This window comes from Paroedura picta, chromosome 14, assembly GCF_049243985.1.
Source record: "Paroedura picta isolate Pp20150507F chromosome 14, Ppicta_v3.0, whole genome shotgun sequence".
NCBI classification, from domain to species: Eukaryota; Metazoa; Chordata; class Lepidosauria; order Squamata; family Gekkonidae; genus Paroedura; species Paroedura picta.
Window position 1 is genome coordinate 24857154 of NC_135382.1, and position 24797 is coordinate 24881950.

The window sequence follows — 24797 nt, forward strand, 5'->3', positions numbered from 1 at the left end:
TGTGTCCTTCCTGCTCTCATTTTATCCTCATGAAAGCCTTGTGAAGTAAGTTAGGCTGAGACTACATGGTTAATCCAAAGTCGCCTTTTCTATATATCTGCATTCTCATGATCCTTGTTCCATTTTGTCTGAGGAAGTGTGGCTGCACACAAAAGCTCACACCTTGAGTAAATCTTTGCTGGTCTTAAAGGTGTTATTGGACTCAATTTTTGTTGTGCAACTTCAGGCCCACATGGCTACCTGCTTGAATCAAGGTCACCGAGTGAGTGTCCTTGGCAATGTGGGAATTTGAACCCGGGTCTCCCAGCACCCTAACCAGCATACGGTCCTGGCTGTCTATGCTGGAAATGCAACCTCCGTGAAGGCATTCTTAAGAGATTTCGTTGGCAGCATGAATGATTTCACACATGTACGCTTCAAAAAGCAAATTGTTGCAGCGGCTTGTTTTGTTGAGCCAGGTAGACTCTCCGGGCAGACTAGCTTGCCGGGACTTGCCGTCACATATTTTAAATTGTTGCGTGCTGTGAACGGAGTCTAGGAATGCTCCCCGCTCCCCTTTAATGAATAGCTGTTGCATGCTAATTGCAATTATCCTTCTCAGCACTCAAGGAAACCCTTCACCGCTTGTAAAATGATGAAGGGGGGGGCGGAATTTCAATTGGATGCTGCAGAGAAGCAGGTGGAGTCCAAGGAAAGTTTTAACTAGGCGGGCATAGCCTGCCTCTTGTACATGCTCCATCTCCTGTGGTCAGCAGTGTGGGTAGCCTGTTATCTTACCACAACTGCTAAGTCACTCAGTTCTCACTTATATCCAGACACTTAACTTGTTGTTATGTTTCTGGGTGGAGCGCACCGGACTCTCCGTTCTCTCATCTGCGGCTTATTCCTTTATCATCAATATATGCTAGTGTGCTGTTATTTACATGTCTTACCCAGTGTGCTGTTCCAGCTTAGCTGTATTTATTGCTCAGTTATTCATGCAGCTTTGTTCCAATTAGCCCCCCCCAGTGACTAACTCCCCCCCCAACACATGCACCTATATGGAACATATAGATGTTGCTCTCTTCCACCTCTTCTAGCAGCAAGTAAGGAGGGTAATATGTACAAAAAGAAGGCAGACAAAGGTGAGGCAGCAAAAAGATGAGGAGGGCACGGGGGGATGATATAATGTCGTGCTTTGCCATTCTGTGGGCATGACGCCATTTTTATTAATGTGTGGAAATGTCCTCAGTATTCCTTGTTCCGACTGGTGATTGCTACTCTTCAGAGTCATAGACAGGGAGAAATCTTTCCCAGCACTCATTACCTGGCTCTCTTTCAAACGGAAATGGTGACGATGGGTGGGAAGTTGCATAAAAGTTTTATGCATCAAGCTGCATTAAACCCCAGAACGTTTTCAGAAAAAGAGACGTTCAGAGGCGATTTGCCTGCCTTGGCATAGCAACCGTGGGATTCTTTGGAGGTCTTGCATCCAAATACTTGCCAGAGTCAACCTTGGGGAGGTTCTGGGGTCTGACATGATTGGGCTAGCCTGGGCCCTTAACTGGAAATGCCGATGATCAAACACTGATTGGGAAGAAACTGTTTTCCACGCTGACATTTTTTGCTTCTCCCACCCTAGACCTTCAGGCCTCTCACTGTGGCCCTGACTACTCTGTTCTTCAGGGACTTAAAAGTGTCCTTTGTTCATGACAGCCTTGAACAGCATTTCTGAAAACATAGATTGTGGAGTTTTCGGAGGTCATGCTGTCCTTGTCTGAAGGTGCTGATCTTGCTTGCAAGCCATTGTTTATGCCAGTGGAGACACAACATCCTAGAATGTTGCCCTGCAAGGGTTTGGAGGAAGTTACGGTGTACCTTTATCGTAAAAGCAGAGACGGCACCAACTCGGAGGATAGAGAACATGAAAATGATTCCAGAGAGTTTGCTGTACTTTTACCTACACTTGTCCCTTAAGACAAGTGTACCACTTATTTGTGTATGTGTGTGTTTATAATTTTAAAAGGCGCCACAAAATGGATGCAGTCCTTCAGATCCTCATTTTTTAATTTTTGATTTTCCCCCTCTGCAAGGGTGGGGAGGAGGGGCAAAAGAATATGTGTGTGTCACAGCCTTAGCTTCTCTAGCTACAAAAACATATTGTTGTACCAATCCCTCCGGTCAAGAAGGCTACCTGAGCAGCTGGTTGATTTTTAGACTGTTTTATTTGGCTCCGTGCAAATTACCTCCTGGTCGGACATGGTGAACTGGGTGTGCAGAACTCCCAGCACCTAAAGCCCAGGGTGAAAAATGTAACAATAACTGCAATCCTAAGAACATTTCCCTAGCAGTAAGATCTGCTGAATAAGCCTGTGAAGGGTTCTGAGTTGACCCATCTTGGATTGCTCTCCAAGGCACAGAGTCTCTTTCACACATGTCTCTTCTCAGTGCAAGTTTCTGTGGCTTGCAACAAGTGAGGTTGCCCACCAGTTTTTTAATTTAGTGGGGTTGTCAAGGGGCAGCTGAAATTGCTTTGCAGGACAGGGGGAGGCAGACTCGGGCTGTGGAGCACCCGTTGGCCCTCGGGCAATTGATTGACTGGTTTTTGCATCAGCGATTCCGGCACAGGCTCTGCGTTCCCAGTTCCCATCGTTTTCATGGCATTGGTTCTTTCTTAACCGAGTCTGTAAACAGCAGGTGATGTGCCACAAGCCTTCAGGTTTCACGGGAAGCTGAGGCACCTTCACAACATCTTCGTAGTTCATGAATTAGCAGAGTCGGTGGGAGGGAATGTCGAATGCCCCGGTCATCTCCTTTTCGACTTAGCCTGCCTGTCGGAGACCTTTTGGAGGGTGCGATCGATCAATATCCTGCCACTTTCCGGCAGAGATTCAGTTTGTCAGAGGCGATTGTGCCATTCCAGGGAAGTTATTGAATTAAATCCGTCCTGTTCTTTGGGGCTTCCCGGAGACTGCTGCTAGATGTGGTCGGAGGAACTGGAAGAACAGGGGTCATGGTGAGCCAAATTGCAGAGAATAGTAAAGGGTTCTTGCTACGGGGTAGGTATTCCTCTTTTTTTTAATGGCAATAATATTAATTGGGCCGCACCGGCTTTGCCCCCACCCTCTTTCTGCACAGTGGTTGCCCGTTCTGTCAAGCCATGTAGGCGACACCATTTGAAATGGGCAGATCTTATATTTTTTGCATCAAAAGAGGTTTCAAAAGAGCCAAGAAAGAACAATTGATCGGATGACTAAATGTGACATGTAAAAGTCACCTGCTGTTTCTTTTTTGCCTAGAAATGCCAGAGCATTTATTCAGCCGTGTATTAGACAGGAGACCAGCAAAACCAAGGATTTTTTTAAAGAGAAGAAAATTAATACAAGGAACTTATTACTAGGGCATTGCAACATCTATGTTTGTTCAGCTTTGCAGGTTACAGGGGGCTAGATCCCTGCTCCCAAGGAGCTTCCAGTCAGGGGACTATGGCAGTCAGGGGAAGGTGGGGATAGAAAGCGCTCATGCTGGTAAGAGGCGCTTAGGTATAATTTTAGTAGGGGTTAAGGGCTAATTCTAAAAGTTTTAAGGGAAAGGGAGGTTCTGGGGAGGCACTGGGGGAAGGAAGAGAGATGACATCACTCAGGGCTTCTGGGAGAGAAAGGAGAGCTGCCTGGGGGTCTGAAGGATAGGGGGAATGTTTGGAGGGATGTTCTCAGGAAAGGGGGAGGGCAGGACAGGCTCAAGGCCTTTTGCTGCCCCCAAGGAAATTTGGGCTGCATGGATTGTGATGGTTGTGAGTCTTCTCTCTGGCTTGTGCTGCCTACTGCCTTCATGGGAAGTGGAGGTATGGGTCAGGGAGAGAGCATGGGCGGGGACTTCCTCCCTGGCCCGTCATTGGCTGCCGGGGCTTACCTTCTTCCCAGCAGGCAGGGAAATGGGGTGGGCCTGGGCGGTGACAGTGCCTCCCCAACTCATGCCTCTGCCTTGTGTGTGCATGTGGCTGCCTTTTCTGCCTTAGCTCCTGGCGCCCCAAGCAGTTGCCAGCCTTGGGGCAGAGGGGTCAAGAACATGGAGTGGGCAAAGGATTTTATTTGCAGGACCTTTTCCTCTCCGCAGTTATTTTCTTTTTCCAGCCTAACCTTGAGAAACCCGTCAGCTCAGAATGAGGAACGTCAATCCTTCCCCAGCCCCTTGATCCAAATGGGCCTGCCCCCAAAGACAGCACATCCTAACGGGGCCTGGATTTGCTTGATTTCCTTCACAAGGCCCAACAACCTTTCCATTCCCGGTCTAAAAATGTTGTATGACTGCAAGGTCTTCGTTATGTGGAAACAGGGTGACTAAATTTTTATTCAGAGGCCAGTCCTACATTGTAAATAGTGCTGACTGGCATTTTTGAAACTGTAGCTGGTGATCTTCTTATAATATGATAAAGGGTTTTCCACAGCAATGAAGCATTTCCAAGAAAACCTTTCATCTCACTTTTCTTAGTGTGCAGTTCCCCTTTAGGCTTCTTTTTAATCCCTCCTTCTTTCTCCCTTTCTTCCCTTGGGCATACTTTCATTTCCTTTTAATCCCCTTCTGTGATTTATTTATTTATTTTCCAGAGCAAGTCGGGAGATGTTGTAGTTAGCCCCGCCTCCTGCAGCAGCCATTTTGGGTTTGACTCCTCCTCTGGTGGCAATCCCTTATTGGCATTTCTTAACATCCCAAAGGCACCTGTAGACTCAAAAAAAAGTTGAGGGCCATTGATAGAGCTTCTCTGTGGCCCCCTAGTAGTAGTAGCCCCTTTAATGAGTTTAAAAGTAAAGGCATTCCCACTATGTGGAAATGGCAGGATACAAATTGAATGATAAATAAATAAAAGTCTTTCTCCTCTTTCATTCTTGGGTGAGCACAATATAAATTGGGCCCGACTGGTCCGCTTGGCTCAGCCACATCCGTTTTTCCCAACGAAAATGGGCTCTCTGCAGCTAAAAGACCCGTTAGGATAAAATGCCCACCTCCAGTGAACTGGGAACTTCACAACCTTATCAAGATCTGAACATATTGCATAGAGATGACAACGACACAAGGACATATCTTTAGATATTTAGCAGGCTTTTTATAGACTAAGCATTATATTTTGTTGCTTTTTAACAAATTATGTTTTGAGGATTTGGTTAATAATATATATTTTTAAAAGAAACCTTGTGGCCCCAGGAGGTTCTGAGCTGGGTTCAAAAGGCGCTCACCTGGAACAAGGATTATCTGACTGTCAGGGATCTGATACTTGAGGTCCAGCAAGCTGTGCAGGACCCGGGAGAGCTCCTAAGAGGAAGCCTTGGTTTTCACACCCTGCTTTTCACTGCCCGAAGGAGTCTCAGAGCGGCTTACAATTGCGTTCCCTTTCCTCTCCCCACAACAGACACCCTGTGAGGCTGAGAGAGCCCTGATATTACTGCTGGGTTAGATCAGCTTTATCAGTGCTGTGGTGAGCCCAAGGTTGGCTGCATGTGGAGGAGGAGCAGGGAATCAACCCCAGCTCGCCAGATTAGAAGCCGCCCCTCTTAACCACTACACCACACTGGCTCTAAGGAAGAGACACATTTCTTCTTTGTTTGCGCTCAGCTGAGCACCTGAACATTAAATGAGGGTTGATGAGTGCCCAAGCCCCATGCCTTGGCAGAAATGTAAACAGGCAGGGTACTACAGCAGCAACCCTGGCCTCACTGGTTGGATATTGTGAGTCCCAGAGCACAAAAGATGCCTCAGACCATCTTTTGCTCCACAAAAGATGCCTCAGACCATTGTCTGAGGCATCTGGGCACTGGAATGGTGCCATGCTCTTGTGATCGGGCCTGGTGACCTTAATTTTGGAGACATTCATAGTCCTTTCTACTCAATAGAAACCCAAAGCAACTTACAGCATATCCTTACGACAGTCCTGTGAGGTAGATTAGGCTGACAGAGCAGGACTGGCCTGAGGTCACCTCACAAGCAGAAAATTTGAGCCTGTGTCTCCTCAGTCTTAATCTGGCACTCTAAATCCCTGTGATTTGGGAGTTGTATTAGGGACACTGCTGCAGACACACATGAGTGTGTGCAGTATATGAATACGGTTCAACCAACATCCATTTTATTCCCCGAGTATGAACTTCTTTTCCAAGGTGGTGGTCTTGTGGGTCTGGAGAGCTAGCTACCACCATGTAATATACCACATACACTGAGGAAATTACAGACCACTTTTCAGGGAATGGGAGACCAATGTGCATGCTGGACAAAATTAGATGACCTGGAGGGGACTGAGACATCCTCAGATATTTAACCAAAGATGACATTGTTGAATGGAGGCTTCAACCCAAGTGATGGCACACTCCCACAGAGAATATTACAATACCTCTCGCCCTCTGGCCCTCAATGGCCAGATCAACATTATTGACGCAGATTAAAATAGGATGCCCTTGCAACGAACTTGGTTGGGAAACCTCTCTGCTTTTTCTTTTTTGCCTTACTGCAGAGAGAAGCAGGCCTTGTGGGAAAGGGTCTTAGGAGCACAAGAGAGCAGCCGGTTTGGAAATGCAGGACAGGCAGCTGTTAAAATGCCTCATGTAACCAAATGTGGCTAAACAGTGGACTAGAAAGTTGGTTGTTTTGTGGCTTAAGAGATAAAAGAGAAGCAATCTGCCTTGCTGGACTTCTCCAGGGAAGGCCATGTATTGTCCGTTGCAAGAAAGACTCTACAGCTTTAGCACCGTATGGCAACTAAGCCTGTACACGCTACTCTAAATCAGTGGTCCCTAACCCCCGGTCCGGGGACTGGCACCGGTCCGTAGATCAGTCGGTACTGGGCCATGGCTCCTCCTCCCTGGCTGCTGCCTCGGGGGCTGCCCTGCCACTCTGCTGCCAGCTCACCTTTGGTGTTCTCCAGCGGCCGCCAAGGCTGGGGCTCCCCCTCAGCATGGCACTGTGCAGCTGCTGCTGGCAGCGCCCCCCAGAGGGTGGTGGGAAGTCAGGGGCACCGGTCGGAAAGCAAGTGGAGCAGGGGCGCAGACAGAAGCAGTGACGTCCCTCGGCAAAAGATTACCCTCCCGGGCCTCAGTAAAATTGACCGGTCCCCAGTGATAAAAAGGTTGGGGACCACTGCTCTAAATGACCGAGCCATGTAGATCTGTACAAAGGGATTACAGTATTGGCAGTCCTTCCCCTGAAAATCCCTGGTGCAGTCACTCGGCTTTTTATCCAGCAGCTGTGTTATTGGTTGCCGCCTATCCCCTTCGTCTCCCGAGTTCACTGGTCGACCTGCAGGCCTCAGGGAAGAAGTGAGGGTTTTTTTCTCTGTTCATTCCAGGGTGACCAAGAAAGTTAGAAATAGCCAAACCTACTCAGGTTGTTCCTTATCTAAATTGCTGGTGGGACATGCATAGTGTTCAAGGGTTGGGGGGAGTCTTGGGTTTTTTTTGCTCACATGGGGATTTAGACAAGGTAAAGGCAGAACTTTATTTCACTTTTAGGCCTGCGATCTTTTTAGAAGAAGAGTTGGTTCTTATATGCCGCTTTTCTCTACCTGAAGGTGTCTCAAAGTGGCTTATAGTCGCCTTCCCTTTCCTCTCCCCACAACAGACACCCTGTGAGGTGGGTGAGGTTGAGAGAGCCCTGGTATTACTGAAGAAGAAGAGTTGGTTCTTATATGCCACTTTTCTCTACCAGGAGTTTCAAAGCGGCTTCCAATTGCCTTCCCTTTCCTCTCCCCACAACAGACACCCTGTGAGGTGGGTGAGGCTGAGGGAGCCATGATATTTCTGCCCCGTCAGAACAGCTTTATCAGTGCTGAGGCAAGCCCAGGGTCACCCAGCTGGCTGCATGTGGGGGAACAGGGAATCAAACCCGGTTTGCCAGATTAGAAGTCCGCGCTCCTAACCACTACACCAAACAGTTTTCCAAATGTAGTGCCCCAGACCGGTTCTGGGCAGGAGAGTCTGGCACAATGAAAGGGATTGCTTCTTCCCGCCCCCAACATTTAATTTTTTAAAAAAAACCCTCCCTAAACCCTTGATATTACCCTCAGCAGAAAGGTACAAATGGACACCTATCCATTTCCCCCTATAGGTATAAAATCAGCTTATGGGTAGAGTTTCCAGTAGGGGAGGGGAGTTTTCTAGAGTCCTCTCCCCCTTCCCTGCTGGTTTCCCCGTCCAAAAGGCTTCCAAATTGCCTGCTTTTGGGTTTCAAAAGAGCCAAGAAAGAACGATTGATCGGATGACTAAATGTGACATGTAAAAGTCACCTGCTGTTTCTTTCCGTCTCCAGCCCGCAGCGCTAGTAAGAGAGATCCTTGCTTCCCCTCAGTTCCCTGCTGACAGCCCAGCAGGCCTTGGGAGGGGTGGGGGTGGCCTTAGCTGATTAGATGGAAGCAAGAAACGGCAGGAGTGGTCCTCCCCGCTGTGTCCCACCTTCCCTTTCCTCCAGCGCAAACGAGAGCGCCTGGGAGGGAAATGTGGGTGCCCCCGGGTGGCATCGTGGACCCCTGCCCCCAGAACCCATCTCTTCTTACATTAGCCAGAGAAACAAGCAGAGGGTGCCTGGTTCCTTAGTCTTGACTCTTCACGATGCCTCGTGTCCCGGCGGCTGGGAATCATTTGATTGCTCTCACTTTTGGACGGAAGGAAGAAATGACATGTCAGTTTTCCAGCCAAATTATGTGAGACAAATGACCAGATGAGCCATTCTGGATGACAAGCTGGTCTGGAAAATTAGGCTGAGAATCTGAATTGCTGCGACAAAGGTCAATGGGGGGTGGGTGGCATGGCTAGGGGCTGCTTCCTTGGCACTGAGGTCTTGGGGCACAGGAATGGGGTCCCTGCTGGGGAATGAGGATGGGGGCTGACTTAGGAGCCCAGCCTGCCTGTGTAGGTGGAGGGTTAGCCCTGACTCTCTGGTAACCGTCCCAAAGCCCCTCCTCACTCACTCAAGAGCAGCACCCAAAGGCCCAACTGAGAGGAGAAGCCTGCTTTGGGGAAGGGATACTATTAGCGATGCCAGCCTCCAGGGGGGACCTGGGAATCCCCTGGTTTTATAGCTCATCTCCAGAGGACAGAGATCTGCTCCCCTGGAGGAAAAGGTTGTTTTAGGGAGTGGATTCTCTGGCTTTGTACTCCACCAAGGTCCCTGCCCTCCCCAGGCCCCCTCTTCAAAGCTGCAGGAGTTTCCCAGCTTGGGTCTGCAGCCCTACTCCCCCAACCCCACTGAAGGCCAGTGGGGACCTGGCAACCCTACATGTGACTGAAGTTTGGACTCCCCAAATGCTTTTGCTTTCTGCAACTCAGGGCAACAGGCTTCTTACGGCAGTCTTTTTCTTCCTGCTTATTCCCCCCTCCCCCTTCCACATTTGGATGCAGGCCATTTTCATGTTTGTGCGGTTTTCTTTTCGTTTTCATGAAGGACTTTTGGACCAGAACAACAAAAAGGGTTCTTAAGGTCAGCAAGGAAAGCCAGGCTGGTATGGAGGCTGAAGTCTGCCAGGAGAGGGTAGAATAAAAGTTTAAAGATTAAATAAAGAGCTGGACTTGGATCTGGGACTCCGGGGAATGGTAGAGGACAGGAAGGCCTGGAGGATCATTGTCCACGGGGTCGCGATGGGTCAGACACGACTTCGCACCTAACAACAACAACAAGGATCTAGGAGACTCGGGTTTGGATCCCTGCTCCATCATGGATAACCTTGAGCCAGTCACCCAGCCTCAGCCTAACCTACCTTGCAGGGTAGTTGTTAGGATTAAAGAAAAGAGAAAATGATGTAAGTTGCTTTGGGTCCCTGCTGGGGAGAAAGGGAGGAAGAGAAGGTTCTTATATGCCGCTTTTCTCTACCCGAAGGAGGCTCAAAGCGGCTAACAGTCACCTTCCCATTCCTCTCCCCACAACAGACACCCTGTGAGGTGGGTGAGGCTGAGAGAGCGCTGATATCACTGCTCGGTCAGAACAGCTTTATAATTGCTGTGGTGAGCCCAAGGTCACCCAGCTGGCTGCATGTGGAGGAGATGCGAGGAATCAAACCCGGATTGCTGCTGCTCCTAACCACTAGGCCAAATACATTTCCTCCTCTTTCTCGGACCATGAATAGGCCAGGAGGAGGGTCAGGTGGCAGGTTTAAAGGGCAATCTGCGTGCCTCTCTATCATGAAGGCTATAGTTTGCTTTATCACCTTATATTATAGAGGTGGGCAAATTGTGCCACGCTGGCAGGGGCTCATGGCAATTGTAGTTCATGGACATTTGGAGAGCCACAATTGGTCCACCCCTGATATAGTTAGTTTAGTGACCTCAGCTCCCCATCTCTACAGTTGAAACAATGGCCAGTTTGCAAATCGTCCTGCTTAAAGAAGGAGAAAGTGAATCTCGGTAAGCCCTCTTGTGGTTTAACTCTTGCAGATTTGTTGTTCTTCTGTACTGGTTTTGCAGCAAGCGTGCCAAGGCTTTCTCTTGTGGTTTAGCGCCAGTGAAAACAATTCTGTTGAAAGGGTCTTAAGGAGATTAGAGATGGGGTTTTGGTTGCTTGCTATAGAACCTGATCCTCCAGGGTCACTTCGGAAGAAGAATGCCACTGGAGCAGGGACTGAAAAAGAAACTTGTCATATAACCAGTGCCAGGGCAAGACACTTTTATTCCAACGTGGTTTCAGTAGCCTTTCTGAAAACCGTCAGAAAAAGAATTTGAAATGTGCAAAAGTACGGAGTCTTTTACCTGGAATTGAACAAGAGACCTAGCATCTAAGACAGCCAAGTTCAAATCCCTACACAGTGGTTTCATTTTTGTTTTGTTTTGTCAAATCCTACTGTACCATGGGAGCTTGCTGAGGGACCAGTCATGTGCTGTCAGTCTAACCTACCTCATAGGGTTGTTGTGAGGCTAGAATGGAGGATGGGAAAACATATGCCGCATTGTGTCCCCGTTGGGGAGGAAAATGGCCATTCCATAGCCATAAAATGCTCATCAAGATGCCATATCTGTTTGCACTCCATTGTTTTTTTTTGTATACAGTTGGTCCTCATTGTCCAGAGGAGGGCAACAAAGAGGGTGAGGGGTTTGGAGATCAAGATGTATGAGGAAAGGTTGGGGGAGCTTGGTCTGTTCAGCCTGGAGAGGAGGCGACTGAGAGGGGATCTGATAACCATCAAGTATTTATAAGGGTGCCATATAGAGCAGGGGTAGTCAACCTGCCAGAAAACTATGACAGGGGCTCATGGGAATTGTAGTCCATAAACATCTGGGGGACCAGAGGTTGACTACCCCTGATATAGAGGATGGAGCAGAATTGTTCTCTCTTGCCCCAGAGGGACAGACCAGATCCAATGGGATGAAATTAATTCAAAAGTAATTCCATCTAAACATCCGGAAGACGTTCCTGACAGTTAGAGTGGTTTCTCAGCAGAACAGGCTTCCTCGGGAGGTGGTGGGTTCTCCATCTTTGGAAATTTTTAAGCAGAGGCTGGATAGCCATCTGATGGAGAGGCTGATTCTGTGAAGGCAAAGGGGTGGCAGGTTACAGTGGATGAGCAATAGAGGTGTGAGTGTCCTGCATAGTGCAGGGGGTTGGACTAGATGACCCAGGTGTTCCCTTCCAACTCTATGATTCTATGATTGGGGCACCCTCACCCCTCAACTTCGGTTTTGTTTTCTGCTTCAGGGTTGGTTGCATGCAGTTCTTTTCCTCCTTTTTAAATTCCTTTTGCTGTATCTGCCCCAGTTATCACCATGTCCTTCACTGCTTCATTCTCTGGGCTGTTGTGCTGCCAGCAAGGCTAGAACTGAGCCAGGTTCCGGTTAAGAACTGATAACAGGCTTCAACAAATTTGGCCTGTTGGCCGCAGTATGGTTGCCAAGCTACAGGCGGGAACAGAGACAGCGAGCTGTCAGTCAATCGCATGCAGCCTAGACGATGCAAAACGCTGACAGCCTGGCTACGAAATTGTGGCCACAAACCACCAACCTTATCCCGATGTCATATAAAACAAGCTTTCATGTCAATTTCCTCCTATAAAGCAAAATGAGATATGTATGCATTTAGTTCTTATCCCTGTGAATAAATAAATGAATGAAACAAAACTGTCTATTACTTGCACAGTTTACAAGTTGGTGAAAACTTGTAAGTAAAACCCCTTCATTTTGATATGCCACACATTTAAAACAAAAAGAAACAAGACTGGCTGCCATATGTACCTAAAAAAATACATAAATGTGCTTCCTTTGAATGTGAAAACCCACAGTCTACAGGTGGGGCCTGGAGTTCTCCCAGATTTAACATGGATCTCCAGATTACAGAAATCTAGTTCCCCTGAAAGAAATGGCAGCTTCATGGAGGGGTCTGTAGAGATGAGGCCTCTGCCGTTCAGAGGAACTAAATCTCCAGGAATTTCCAAGCAGGATCAGGCAACTGGAGGGGGGGGGTCCAAAGAATTGAGTGGTCCAGTGTACAAAACACCTCCCAGTTTGCCGAAAATTAGCAAATTGGAGAGGCTGAATCTGGAATTCTTCTTGATTTGTTTCTTGAAAACTATCAGCAACACTAAGTTACTAAAGGTTGTCTTGTTTGAACTTTAATTGGCAATGGTCTCCAATACAGAGAGGGGGTTCATCCAGGCAGAATATATATTTCCTCCTATATATATTGGCTGTTTTTCCCCCTCCCTTTTTTTCAAACATCTGACTTTATAGTCAATAACTGGCTTTATAAGTTACCTGTCTATAGGAACAGATACATCAGTAGAAGAATCCTTATAGCTTAATTGTTAAAATGTTTGATAGTCTTGCTGTTGGGTTGTATTTTTTTCATATTTTGTAATCTGCTTTGACTCAGTGATAAAGGTAAAGTTGGCACCTCTGTTCCTTACATCTTTTGTATGGATGAAATTGGGTGCGGGGGGATTTGGAAAGGAGGAGCTTTCAGGTATGTGAGTCTTCTGCCCCTCACCCCAGTCTGGCTTCACCACTTCTGAATCAGGCTCTCAGTTTTCGGGGAGGGATAAAAAATGAAGTTGGTAGTATTTTCCTCAGAATTATTCTTTGAACGATTTGAAAGTTGCTTTTTCTTTTTCTTTTTTCCCTCGCTCCACAGGTCATGGTAACCATAAAGAAAGCAGCCCTTTCCTCAACAATTCTGAGGCTGGCAAAGGAGGAGATTATTATGACAGAAACTTGGCCTTGTTTGAGGTAAATAAATGATCAGCTATGATTTGTGTATGTGCGGTGTTGTCTTTTAAAAAGAACAAGGTCCTTGCTAGATTAGACAAAAAGGGCCCGGTATCTTGATTCCCACAACTGTGAACCAGAAAGTCTGCTGAAGCCAAAGCAGCCCCCAGTAGTTGCCCTTGACAAAGCTACACTGCCTCTGAATGTGGAGGCTCCGCTGAACTACCATGACTAATAACCATTGAATTCTTTTGAAAGTTATCTAACCTAGTGAACATTACTACTGCCTGTGGCACATTTGTGGCACCTCTAGATGGCATCTAAGCCATGTGCCCCCTTTGGCTCTTTTGCTGCAAGCCAGAATGGTAAGAGAGCTGACAGCATTCATTTTTTTATTTGAGAAAAGCAAGCAATGATATTCCTGCTTGGCTGAAAGGGGCATCAGGGATGCCGCCCATCTTTGCTTTTGGATGGTCAGGCTCTGGTCTCGTGGCAAAGATCTTTTCTGCGATGGTGTCATAGCTGTAGAACATCTGGAGCTGTCTTAGTCTGAATTTAATCTAATGGGGGGAATGCCACCAATTCTTGTGGGGAAATGTTTTGTTGTTGGGTTTTCTGGAGGCAATTGCCCCAAAGAACAATCAAGAACCCTGGAACAATATAGTAAACTTTAGCACAGGAGAAATTACTCCTAGCTCTGAGATGCCTTCCTGGCTGTCTATTGCCATTAGCCTTTTGGGCTCAGAACCTTCTTCCGCGTTGCATCACAGTCTAGAACCCTCAGGCTGTGTTAGCCCAGAACAAGAGCAGAGGTGGCTGGCTGACCATGGGAGGTGCAGCCATGTCTCACAACGAATCTTGGGAAGAAGGATCTTCGCTGGTTCGTGCTCCTGCTGTTTTCTCTCTCTTCTTGGAGCTGCAGTTCTTCTATCAGGAGAGGAAACTATTGAATGCTTTTTACCCATCTGCGTTATTTGAGTTTCTGTCTCTTGACAGTTTGGGTTTCTTGTCTTGTAATGGCGAATGCATGTACATCGTCCCCGTGCGTATGTACATTGGTTTGTAAATGTTCTCTGTGTAACCTCGTGGTTTATGGTTATATTGACAATGCTGCATTGTTAAGTGCACAGTTCTCCAACGATGCTGTATCGTAATGTGCAAATTTTTGTTCTCTGTAAGCTGCCCTGAGCTGCAAAGGAGGGTGGCATATAAATCTAAGCAAATAAATAAATGAATCTGAAGGTGGCTTCTGGTCATTTTTTGTAATTTTCTCTGCCCCCTTCTGCTGTTTGCAGCGCTGGTTATAAATATATCTACCAACTGAATGCCAACACTTCTCGTATCTGAAGTAGATTCCTGCTCATGGAAACTTAATGCCACAATCAGTTTGTTTGCCTTTGAAGGTGTCACGGTGTCTTTGTGGCTTAAGGTGCCACAGAGGAACCTTTGTATCGGGGGCTAATTTCTTTTTCAGCACTACATAGATGAGCCCTGGCCCACGTATAGAAATCCTGTTTTTTTGAAACCAGGCTCTTCAGCTGGCAGTGAAATGCCATCATGGGAGATGGGCAGGGAGCCACCGACTGAGCCCGTGTCCTTCCCTAAAGTGACGAGACAGTCACTGTTTGAGAACTATAATAATGGCCTACCTTGCAGGACTGCTGTAGTACAGCCGTGATAATGTGTGGCAGAGCACTTGGAGCTTTCAGGAATTGTGTACGGCCTGACCGCCCTCTCTGCTGCTATCTCTGCTTTCTCTCCTCGGCAGGAGGAGCTGGATATCCGCCCAAAGGTCTCTTCCTTGCTGGGCAAACTGGTCAGCTACACAAATCTCACGCAAGGAGCCAAGGAGCATGAAGAGGCAGAAAGCGCCGAAGGCTCGAGGAGGAAAGTATCAAAAGTGGGTGGCCTCTTTCAATGTCTGGTTTTTCATGTCTGTTTAGAGTTGCATCTCCAGTTATAAGGAGTAGGGAGTAGGAAAGATCTCTGCTTGAGACCCTGGAGAGCAGCTCCTGGTCTTACTAGACCCATGGAAGTACAGGGTGGTTTCATGAGAACAACTTGTGTGCCTTGCAAATCTTCTCTCATTCTATGTGTGTAACTTTGAGGAATACTGATTATTTTCCCCCTCAGTCACCCAGCATGGGCACCTTGATGGGAGTCTACCTGCCATGTATGCAGAACATCTTTGGGGTCATTCTCTTCCTTCGGTTGACGTGGATGGTGGGGACCGCCGGTGTTTTGCAGTCCTTCCTCATCGTCTTAATCTGCTGCTGTTGTGTGAGTACTTGGCTCCCCTGCAAAACCCCTCCCCGTGGTATAGTCCCACCTGATGCCCTGCAGCAGACAAAACAGATCGGAATTGCTTGGATCACTGTTTGCCTGAAGGCTACTCTAAACACATAAAACAGGCAATCTTTCCTTCTGTTGCAGCTGTTTTTGGTAAATGAATCTGAACCATATTCCACATTCTAACCATAGTGAACCCGTTCATTTCTTTGCCTATCCTGAGGCAGCTGCATTGGTTACTAGTTGGCTTCCAGATCAGGTTCAAGGTCTTGGTTCTGACCTTTAAGGCCATCCGCAGCCTGGGTCCCACTTATCTGAGGGACCGCTTGTCTCCTTATGCCCCCCGCAGGACTCTTTGCTCTGCGGGTATGAATTTGCTGGTTGTCCCCGGCCCCCAGGAGGCACACCTGGCCTTGACCGGGCCAGGGCCTTCTCGGTCCTGGCCCTGACATGGTAGAATGAGTTCCTGGAAGAGCTGAGGGCCCTGATGGGGCAACCAGCATTCCACAGGGCCTGTAAGACAGAGTTTTTCCGCCAGATGTTTGGTTGAGGCCTGGCTAAAAAGATCCGTTCCCTCCCTCTATGGGCCCTAGGCCGGATATTGCCAGTAAATACCCTCCAGGATGATGGTGACTGCTGCAGTGGGGTATGAGGAGATGGGATGGGGGATTTTTTTGCAGATTGCTTTTTATAGATTGTTTTTCTCCACCAATATTGGTTCTATGTGTTGAGTTTTATTTGGATTTTAATGTTCTTATATTGTAAACCACCACGAGCCGGCTGGGCCAGGAGTGGCAGTCAACAAATCCAATGATAAATAAAATAAATAATTTACGAAATAGTTTTCGAGATAACCTGGGAAGTCACTGTCCTCCCAAAGTATACAGAAACCCAATTGTATCTAAAGGAGGGCTCATGTTTGCTGTGTGCGAGGGAGGTCTTTGAGCTGTTCCAGGAGAGGTTGGTGAATTTCATACGTGCATCTCAGACAAAGGCTCTTAATGTATCCTTGACTTATTCCATTTGCACTGTTGAGGCTTTAGTGCAGAAATTGCAAATAATTTTCCCACTAGGGGGAATGTGAAATTGATGCTGTGGGCTTTAATCAGAAAAGACACTGCTCGTTCCAGCTCAGCAACTGGGGCTCATGAGAGAATGCCCTCCCTCCCCCAAATCCTCCAAGGTAGCTCACAAAATCTACCTTTTTGTCTTTCGCAGACCATGCTGACAGCCATATCAATGAGCGCTATTGCAACAAACGGGGTTGTGCCAGGTAATGTCCCGATCTACTTGGAGAAAAGTGTAGCTTTGAGCAAACTGGGATCCACATTAAGGGCTCTGGGGATTGGCAGATTTGCATCCTTTTGGGATCAATTGCTGCTCAGCCTGTGTCGTCACTGCCCTTTGGATACAATCCACGGGGGCCGCTGCTGGACTCCCTCCATTCATCGCACGAGAGTCTGAATGAAATTTTTGCACAGGCCCGATCAATGTTGGAAAATTCATCACTCTGAGTAATGGCTGCGCTGGCGTTTTTTTTTTTTTTTTCTTGATCTGTTTTGGACAAAAACTTTTGAATGTTTGCTGCCATTTAAGGGTGTTTCTCCACTCGGGTTGGTGCGACAAAATCTATTCTGTGCATTGTGAAGGGCTGTAGCAGCGTGGGGTCCTGAAGGCTGATAGAGAAAGAATATTCCATTTATGGAATGATTTGGACGGGGCAGCCACACCCAGGGCAGCTGCATGCAATTCTGCTGCTCTCTCAAAAGATCCAGAGAACCATTTTTTGTTCTTTTCGGTAGAAAGGTTTCTAGTCTTCATGACCATGAAAGGAACGTCATAAATGTGACAGTGCTGCGAATTATGAGAAACATAGAGCCAGCGTGGTGTAGGGGTTAAGAGTGGCAGCTTCTAATCTGGCTAGCCGGGTTTGATTCTCTACTTGTCCACATGCAGCCAGCTGGGTGACCTTGGGCTAGTCCCAGTCCTATTAGAGCTGTTCTCACAGAGAAGTACTATCAGGGCTTTCTCAGCCCCACTTACCTCATAGGAACCTGTTGTGGGGAGAGGAAGGGAAGGCGATTGTAAACTGCTTTGAGACTCCTTTGAATAGAGAAAAGCAGGTACAGAAGCCAACTCTTCTTCTTTGGGATTTCAGCATGTTCACCATTAATCAGAAATTCTAGCAGGACTCTTCAGCCTTCTCCGGAGCTTGGACAAATTCATAGGGAAGCAGGACACCTTGGTTTGGCATCTTTTGACTCCCTCCCACTACGTTGGATCCCATAACTGTCTTCTGCTGACAAAGACTTCAGGGGACAAAGACTTTCTCCAGTAAAGACTAACTTTTCCGGATGGACAGTGACTTCCTCTGCTGGAGAGAAGTGCCTGTTGAAGGAAGTCAATCTCAGCTGGCAGAAGACCCAGTGGAAGGGAGTCATACGATCCGGACCCCCTTGCATTGCAAAATTAGCACAAGGCCTAGAATCTTCTGCCTCTGCTATCCCTCTCCCTCCAGTCCAAGAGGAGGATCTCAACCCTCCCCGGCTAAAAGACGTTGACCGTGGCACTGGGCCTTCAAGAGTATTTGACACACCTCTGAAGTTCACCATGACATCGCAGTCAAGACTGCTTCCCTTGGAAGTGGGAAGGTTTGGTTGCAGAACTTGATTTTGGGTTGGTTTCTGAGGCTAGCTGAAACTTGAAGACCGCCTGTATTTTGAGTTTCATGTGCCATATATTTGTAATGACCTTATCAGGCCTCTTCCATTCTGTTCCTAGCCATCTTTCTCTTGAAAACTAGCTTCTTTGAAATCTGTGTAGCCCTTACTTAGAGACTATTTTGTTTCCGGATAGGCTGATGATAAATAATTTGAAGCATAATTGATAGCTGGAGTAGACTATTCACCATTGATAGTTAATAGTGACAGGCAGCTGAGGAGCACAGGTGAGCCAAGATACACGCTGAAAACATGGCCTATTTCCTTGAATTTTCTTAATGGCCACCAAACCATTATCTTGGCAAGTAACAGAACTGTTGTTGTCATCCTTGTTGTTTTCATGCCCAGAAAAACAAGCCATTGCATGTGAAATGTAAAAACCAGGGCTGTCTCGCAATCATTTTGTTCTTTTTGAGGTCACCTTCCTGGTAATCCGTATCATGCCGAAAATAATTCTCCCCTCTTCCATGCTGTAGCTGGCGGTTCTTACTTCATGATCTCAAGATCGTTGGGTCCAGAGTTTGGCGGAGCAGTGGGCTTGTGTTTCTACCTGGGTACGACGTTTGCAGGGGCTATGTACATCCTCGGTGCCATTGAAATCCTGCTCGTAAGTAGACCTAAACAGCAGGCAGCAAAGTTTGGTCCAAGCGATATATCAAGCAATGGCCACCCAGTCATGCTTTCTTGTAGAACCAGCCTATATGTCACAAATTGATGGTGGTCACACGTTTGACTTGATCACAACTTCTCACTAAAGTGGAGGCTCCGTAAAAAAGACAGAGAAGTCAGGGCAGGAGGGTAAAATTTCCATATACTATTTAGCAGGCATGGGTGTGTGTGTGTGTATTTTTTTCACAAAAGAACCCAGATATATTGGGAAAAGATGAAATATTTTATCCAAATTGTAATTTAAGAGCATTCGGTTTTCAGGGGGAAGAGATATCTATATAGAGCAGTGGTTCTCAACCTTCCTAATACCGCGACCCAAACAATGCTTAATCAGAGTCATCTTGCTGTTCGTTGCCCCCAGACAAAGGCGTGGTGGAAGAGCTTTGTCTTACAGGCCCTGCAGAACTGACCCAGTTTCGTTAGGGCCCTCAGCTCTTCTGGAAGCTCATTCCACCAGGGCAGGGGCAGGACTGAAAAGGTCCTGGCCCAGGTTGAGACCAGACGTGCTTCATTTGGGATCACCAGTTTGTTCGTTTTGGACAATCTTAATGTCCTTCGGAGGGCATAGTCAGCCAAGCAGTTCCTTTAATTACCCTTAAATTAATCACTTATAATGTATGCCCTGGCCTAGATCTCATCAGATCTCAGAAGCTAAGCAGGGTTGGCCCCGCTTGGTATTTGATGGGAGACCTTGAAGGAATCCCAGAGTCATGAATCGGAGGCAGGCAATGGCTGCTTTGCTTCCTCCTGCCGAAATAATTATGTGTCTCCATTGCTTGGGATGCATCTTGTGATGATCTGGGCTCAGACTTGCTTGGTGGCCCTGTGCTTTATGGAACAACCTTCTGGAAGGACTGGGGTGGGGACTTTCATGCTTCGGACTTTCCAGCAGGGCTGTAAAACTGAATTATTCCATAGACATTCTGGGGTAATTCAATTCTGGGCAGGAAAATGGAATGGTTATTTCATTTAATGGTGTTTCAAGAGTTATTCATATGTTTAATGCAACATGGTGCCCACCAAGGCCTTACCTTTTGCCCTCCAGACGTCTTTTAGAAAGTGGGTTGGGCTTTCTCAACAGGGCTTCTGGTTAGGCGTGGACAATCCGATGGGCTGTGCATATCAAAATAATGGTGTTTAGATGTCTGCCACAGCTGGATTGTATTCTCTCTCTGCCCCCTTTTTCCCAGTGTATTTTTTTGAAATTATTCCTTTTGTCCCCTGGCACTTGGGCTTCCTGTTTGTGTGTGTATTTGCCTCTGCCTCTTGTGAGTTCCGTTTTGTGGTTGCACCCACCACACTGTGTTAGAATTCCAAAGGTGCTTGTGGGCAGAAAAAAAATTGGGGACCCCTGGTTTAATGTGTCCAGTTTGGTGCATTTTGCCCCCCCTTCCCAGTTCTTCTGAATTGGGTTATAAATATTTGAAATAAAATTTGGAACGTGTCGTGCTTTTTCGACGTACCTGGAGAGGCCTCTCCCCTCCGGCCGCTTCCACGGCCGAAGCGCCCAACCCTCTCTCACCTTTGTGTGTATGTGGGTTAAAATGTGGCTTTCATCTTGCCTGCAGCAATTTCCTGCTGGACGAATTAGGCGATGCTGCAACAAAACAGACCAAGTTACACTAAAAGCTGCGGCAACAAAGACTCCCTCCTCCCCAATAGCAGCTTCTCTTTGAACAATATAAAAGCCCACAATATGTGGCTCTTCCAAGGGCAGGAGGGAAGAAAAACATGGTCATCTTCATATTGGCAAAGCTCTTGATTAAAATGTGTTGAAAGGGAAGAAGCCCCGTGTTAGAATTACTGATAAATGCAGAGGGGATATGACTGTGAATCACTCCAGCTTCCCCTGCATTTATGAGAGCTGGGAAGGAACACGATCATTTGCTTCATTTTGTATATGTGGGGGAGAAGCTAAGGTTGTGCCCTGTCTCTTTCAGACCTACATCGCTCCCCAGGCAGCCATCTTTCACCCCACCGGGGCCCACGACACGTCCAGCGCCACCCTCAACAACATGCGGGTCTATGGGACTTTGTTCCTCATGTTCATGGCTGTGGTGGTTTTTGTCGGTGTGAAATACGTCAACAAATTTGCTTCTCTCTTCCTGGCATGTGTCATAATATCTATCTTGTCCATCTACGCCGGAGCCATCAAATCCACCTTTGATCCGCCTGCTTTTCCGTAAGTCAACCTCGATAAGCAAGGCTGGTGGGCGGGTTCGTAGAATGCAAGAATTCCAGCCTCAAGAAATCCACAAGGTCTTCAGCCTTTCCCGGGCTCTCAGATGACAATCCGAGACAATATCTAACCCTGTGTCTGGCTCTTTAATTGGTATTTCTCCTCGCTCTTCCCTGCTCCCCCCCCCCTCCCCGGCTTCCTCTTTAAGAAAAAAACTTTTTAATAAGAAGGGGTTACAACTTGGCAACAATTTGATCCTGCATAGGCATAACAGCAGCCTGAATAGCTCAGTCCAGCCCAAGTTTGTCAGAATTTGGAAGCTAAGCAGGGCTTGACCTGGTTTGTTCTTGGATGGGAGACTGCTAAGGGAGTCAAGGGTTGTGACAGAGGCAGGCAATGGCCAACCATCTCTGAACCTCCCCTGCCTTGAAAACCCCATGAGGGGTCTGTGGCAGCTTGATTATACATAACACTCCAGATTACAATCTAGATTAATTCTGGCTGCAATTAACGGGGGGGGGGGCATAATGTTAATGGGGGGGGCAGAATGAGAATATCTGGTTGGATCCAGTTTTACATACCCCATTGTGGAAGGCACTCTCCTCTTTGGCTTACGAAAGATTCTGTAGTTGTGCAAGAAATCTCGCAAAACGTAAAACCAATTACAAAATGTGAAGCCAGTGTTTAGGTTGATCCTGGCTTGAGCAGGGGGGTTGGACTAGATGGCCTTTATGGCGCCTTTCGGCTCTACGATTCTATGTTACCAAAACTGCACACTGCTCATTTCTCCCCAGCATCTGCATGCTGGGCAACAGAACTCTTTCAAGGGACCAGTTTGACATCTGTGCCAAAACGACAGTGGTTGACAACGTCACCGTGGCCACCAAGCTGACGGAGCTCTTCTGCCCGCATTACAACGTCACCTCCGAGCACTGTGACGAGTACTTCCGCTTCAACAATGTGACGGAGGTTGTGGGGATCCCTGGCGCTGCGAGCGGCATTCTGAAAGGTACAATTTCAGGCTGTTCACTTCATGAAATCCATAGCCTCGTCCTGGAACTCTCTCTGCTCCGCCAGAAAAATAAAGAGGAGATGCTGATTATCACAAAATGTTAGCCCCTCTGTGTGAAGGCCGTGTTTTAAAAGGGCACAAATAGGGCTGCAGCAATCACCGAAACCCCACATCGGGCCTCCGGCTCAGTGTTGTGGGATGTTGTGTTCACAGCTGCGTGAAGAAGGCGGTAAAAGCCCCGCTGCCCCACAGTTAAGTGTCTACACTCTTTGGTGCTTCACTCCCTCTTTGCTCCTCCTTGATTCTGGGAATGAAGGCCTCCAACAACCTGGTGCCTGAGACAAAAAGCAACCCACTGTGGACAGCCTGCTCTAGGGCACCTCATTCCCCCAAAGTGGAAGAGGTGGTGGCAGCAGAAGCAGCCGTCCCTGAGCACTGACCCATTGGCTATAGTATGTACCAGTGTCTGGTTTCTTGGCATGCTACAGTGGTGTGTAGAGCAGCAAGGACCTCAAGAGCGCCTGGGAGCGCATTTGTGTCCTTACCAAAGTAGGAATCGCTTTCCAGCCAGAAGTGCATCCAGCGTAACCGACTTAAATTTCCTAAATGGTTTGCATGGAACTTTTTCCTGGACTGTGTCAACGGATGTTCCATTTGCACATCCATCCATCCGCTCTTTGCCTCCCGTCTCTTAATCTCCCTCCCTCTACCCAAGATAACATCTGGAGTAACTACTTGGAGAAAGGAGAGATCCTGGAGAAGGCCGACCACCCCTCTGTGGATGTTTCTGGGCACAAGAGCAACCTCCACCTGTACGTTTACGCCGACATTGCAACGTCCTTCACGGTGCTTGTGGGCATCTTCTTTCCTTCTGTGACAGGTAAGGATGTCTAGTATTCCCGGGGCACTTTCTCTGCATGTCTGTGTATCCTTGTGCTTTTTCAGGAGAAGCCTTCAAATTTAGGGTTGGACGCTTCGGTGCCCGAAGTGGCCATTTGCTCCCGCCGCAGCCAGGGACAGCCAAGCTCCCAACCCTAGTCTTCATATTTTAAAAGTTTGTTGTTTCTTTTCAAGGGATCATGGCTGGCTCAAACCGATCTGGAGATCTCAAGGATGCCCAGAAATCTATTCCTATTGGAACGATCCTGGCCATTGTCACCACCTCTCTGGTCTGTATCTTTTGAAAACGTATAGTTTCTGTACAAGGTTTGTGGCCTTTGGACACCCGCAGCCTGTTGCCTGGCATGGTCCAACCTGCCGTTTTTACATTTGTCTTGACGTTTCTAGCTGTATCGACGTTGTTCGTACTTTGAAAATGTTATTTCGTAGCTTCCGCATGCTGATACCCTCCTGCTAGGCGTGCTTATATTGGGCGTTTCCTCTGTTTTTTAAAAGAAATAATTGCACCATAATAAGTGAAGAGGTGTGTTGTTTTGTAAACATTGCATGATTTCACTGTGTTCCCGCTAACATCCTCAGACATTCCACTGGGTTCCTTAGCCAAATGCAGATTTCAGCTGTGTGGTGCTGTTCGGAGCTTGTATCGAAGGTGTGGTTCTCAGAGACAAGTAAGTAGCCCTCAAGCCGGTCCTGTCAGTCACACCTGCCCCTGGGCGAGAAGACTGCTTTTGTCCCTTGCTTCTGCTCTTTCAAAACTGCCGTATCCTATTAATTTTATGCTTTATTTTTACCAGCTGTTTAAATGCAGAACAATAGGCCTTATAGCAAGCGTAGAGAAGCACAAAATGTGGGTCCTGAGCATGGCTGAGACTCTCCAACTTCAAGTCTGAAAAAGCTAGTTTCTAGTCCTTATGACTGGAGAGGGTTTCAGTGTAGCGTTTCTGCTCAACGCTGCTTGGAGCAAACTAAATGAGGGAGAGGCATGTTTAATCTGCATAACTGACACAAGCTGCGGAATCTAATTTACTTTGAATGTTGACTTCATTTTTTCCTAGTGCACAAAGTCCTGCTTATTCTGCCAAACAAGTGCTGGTTTGTCATACACAGCTCTGACCAAGGCTGGCCTCTCTCCACCATGAGCTCCGAGCATGAGTCTGAACCTGTCTTTTGGTCTAAAAGGGATGACATGGTAGCTTCATTCAGAACGCAAAGGCAGTTTGGGGGTGGAATTTATAATACTTTAGCAGGGGGTAGTCTAACTGCAGCCCTCCAGATGTCCATGGACTACAATTCCCACGAGCCCCTGCCAGCATTAGCCACCTTACTTGGGCTCTCAGATGACAGTCTGAGACAATATCTAACCCTGTGTCTGATTTTGGAAGCATTAGCTGGCAGGGGCTCGTGGGAATTGTAGTCCATGGACATCTGGAGGGCCGCAGTTTGACTATCCCTGCCTTAACCGGCTAACATTGCATCTCAAATTGCTGTCACTTTTTTCTTTAAAAAAAAAAGGTACAATATGAGCAATTCCAACTCATTCTTAATTTTATGTGCCTTCATTTGGTCATCATGTTGTATCAACTTAAGGCTTTAAATACACACTGGTTACACTGGGATTTCTCCCTCCTTGTTTTTGCTAGTGTTTGGTATAACACTCCTATGTGTTTAAATAAACATATCTAGCCAAAGAAAGAGAGCCCTGTGCAACTCTTCTGATGCTTTTTGTTTACCAGGTGGCATGAATCCAAACTGGAGGGAGCATTTTTGCTTTCCGACATGGGAGGGCCGTCACCAGTTCTCCCCTCTCCCTGGTGCCCCATTGCACACCCTTTCCAGTGGGTCTTCTGACCCGCTGCAAACAGCTGTCTCGTTTTGTCTGTGCACAC

The 24797-nt window shown here is 47.4% G+C and overlaps 1 protein-coding gene across 3 annotated transcripts in view; it reads left to right on the plus strand.

The window, feature by feature from the left end:
* SLC12A4 (solute carrier family 12 member 4) overlaps positions 1–24797 on the plus strand; it is a 46565-nt gene that overhangs the window by 9083 nt on the left and 12685 nt on the right. For all 3 annotated transcript variants that reach the window (XM_077310580.1, XM_077310582.1, XM_077310581.1), the window contains exons 2-11: positions 13069–13163; positions 14911–15042; positions 15276–15422; positions 16650–16704; positions 18628–18758; positions 20761–21002; positions 21794–22008; positions 22727–22891; positions 23086–23184; positions 23522–23579. In XM_077310580.1, coding sequence (XP_077166695.1) covers positions 13069–13163; positions 14911–15042; positions 15276–15422; positions 16650–16704; positions 18628–18758; positions 20761–21002; positions 21794–22008; positions 22727–22891; positions 23086–23184; positions 23522–23579 — 1339 coding nt within the window. The remainder of the gene's footprint in view (positions 1–13068; positions 13164–14910; positions 15043–15275; positions 15423–16649; positions 16705–18627; positions 18759–20760; positions 21003–21793; positions 22009–22726; positions 22892–23085; positions 23185–23521; positions 23580–24797) is intronic.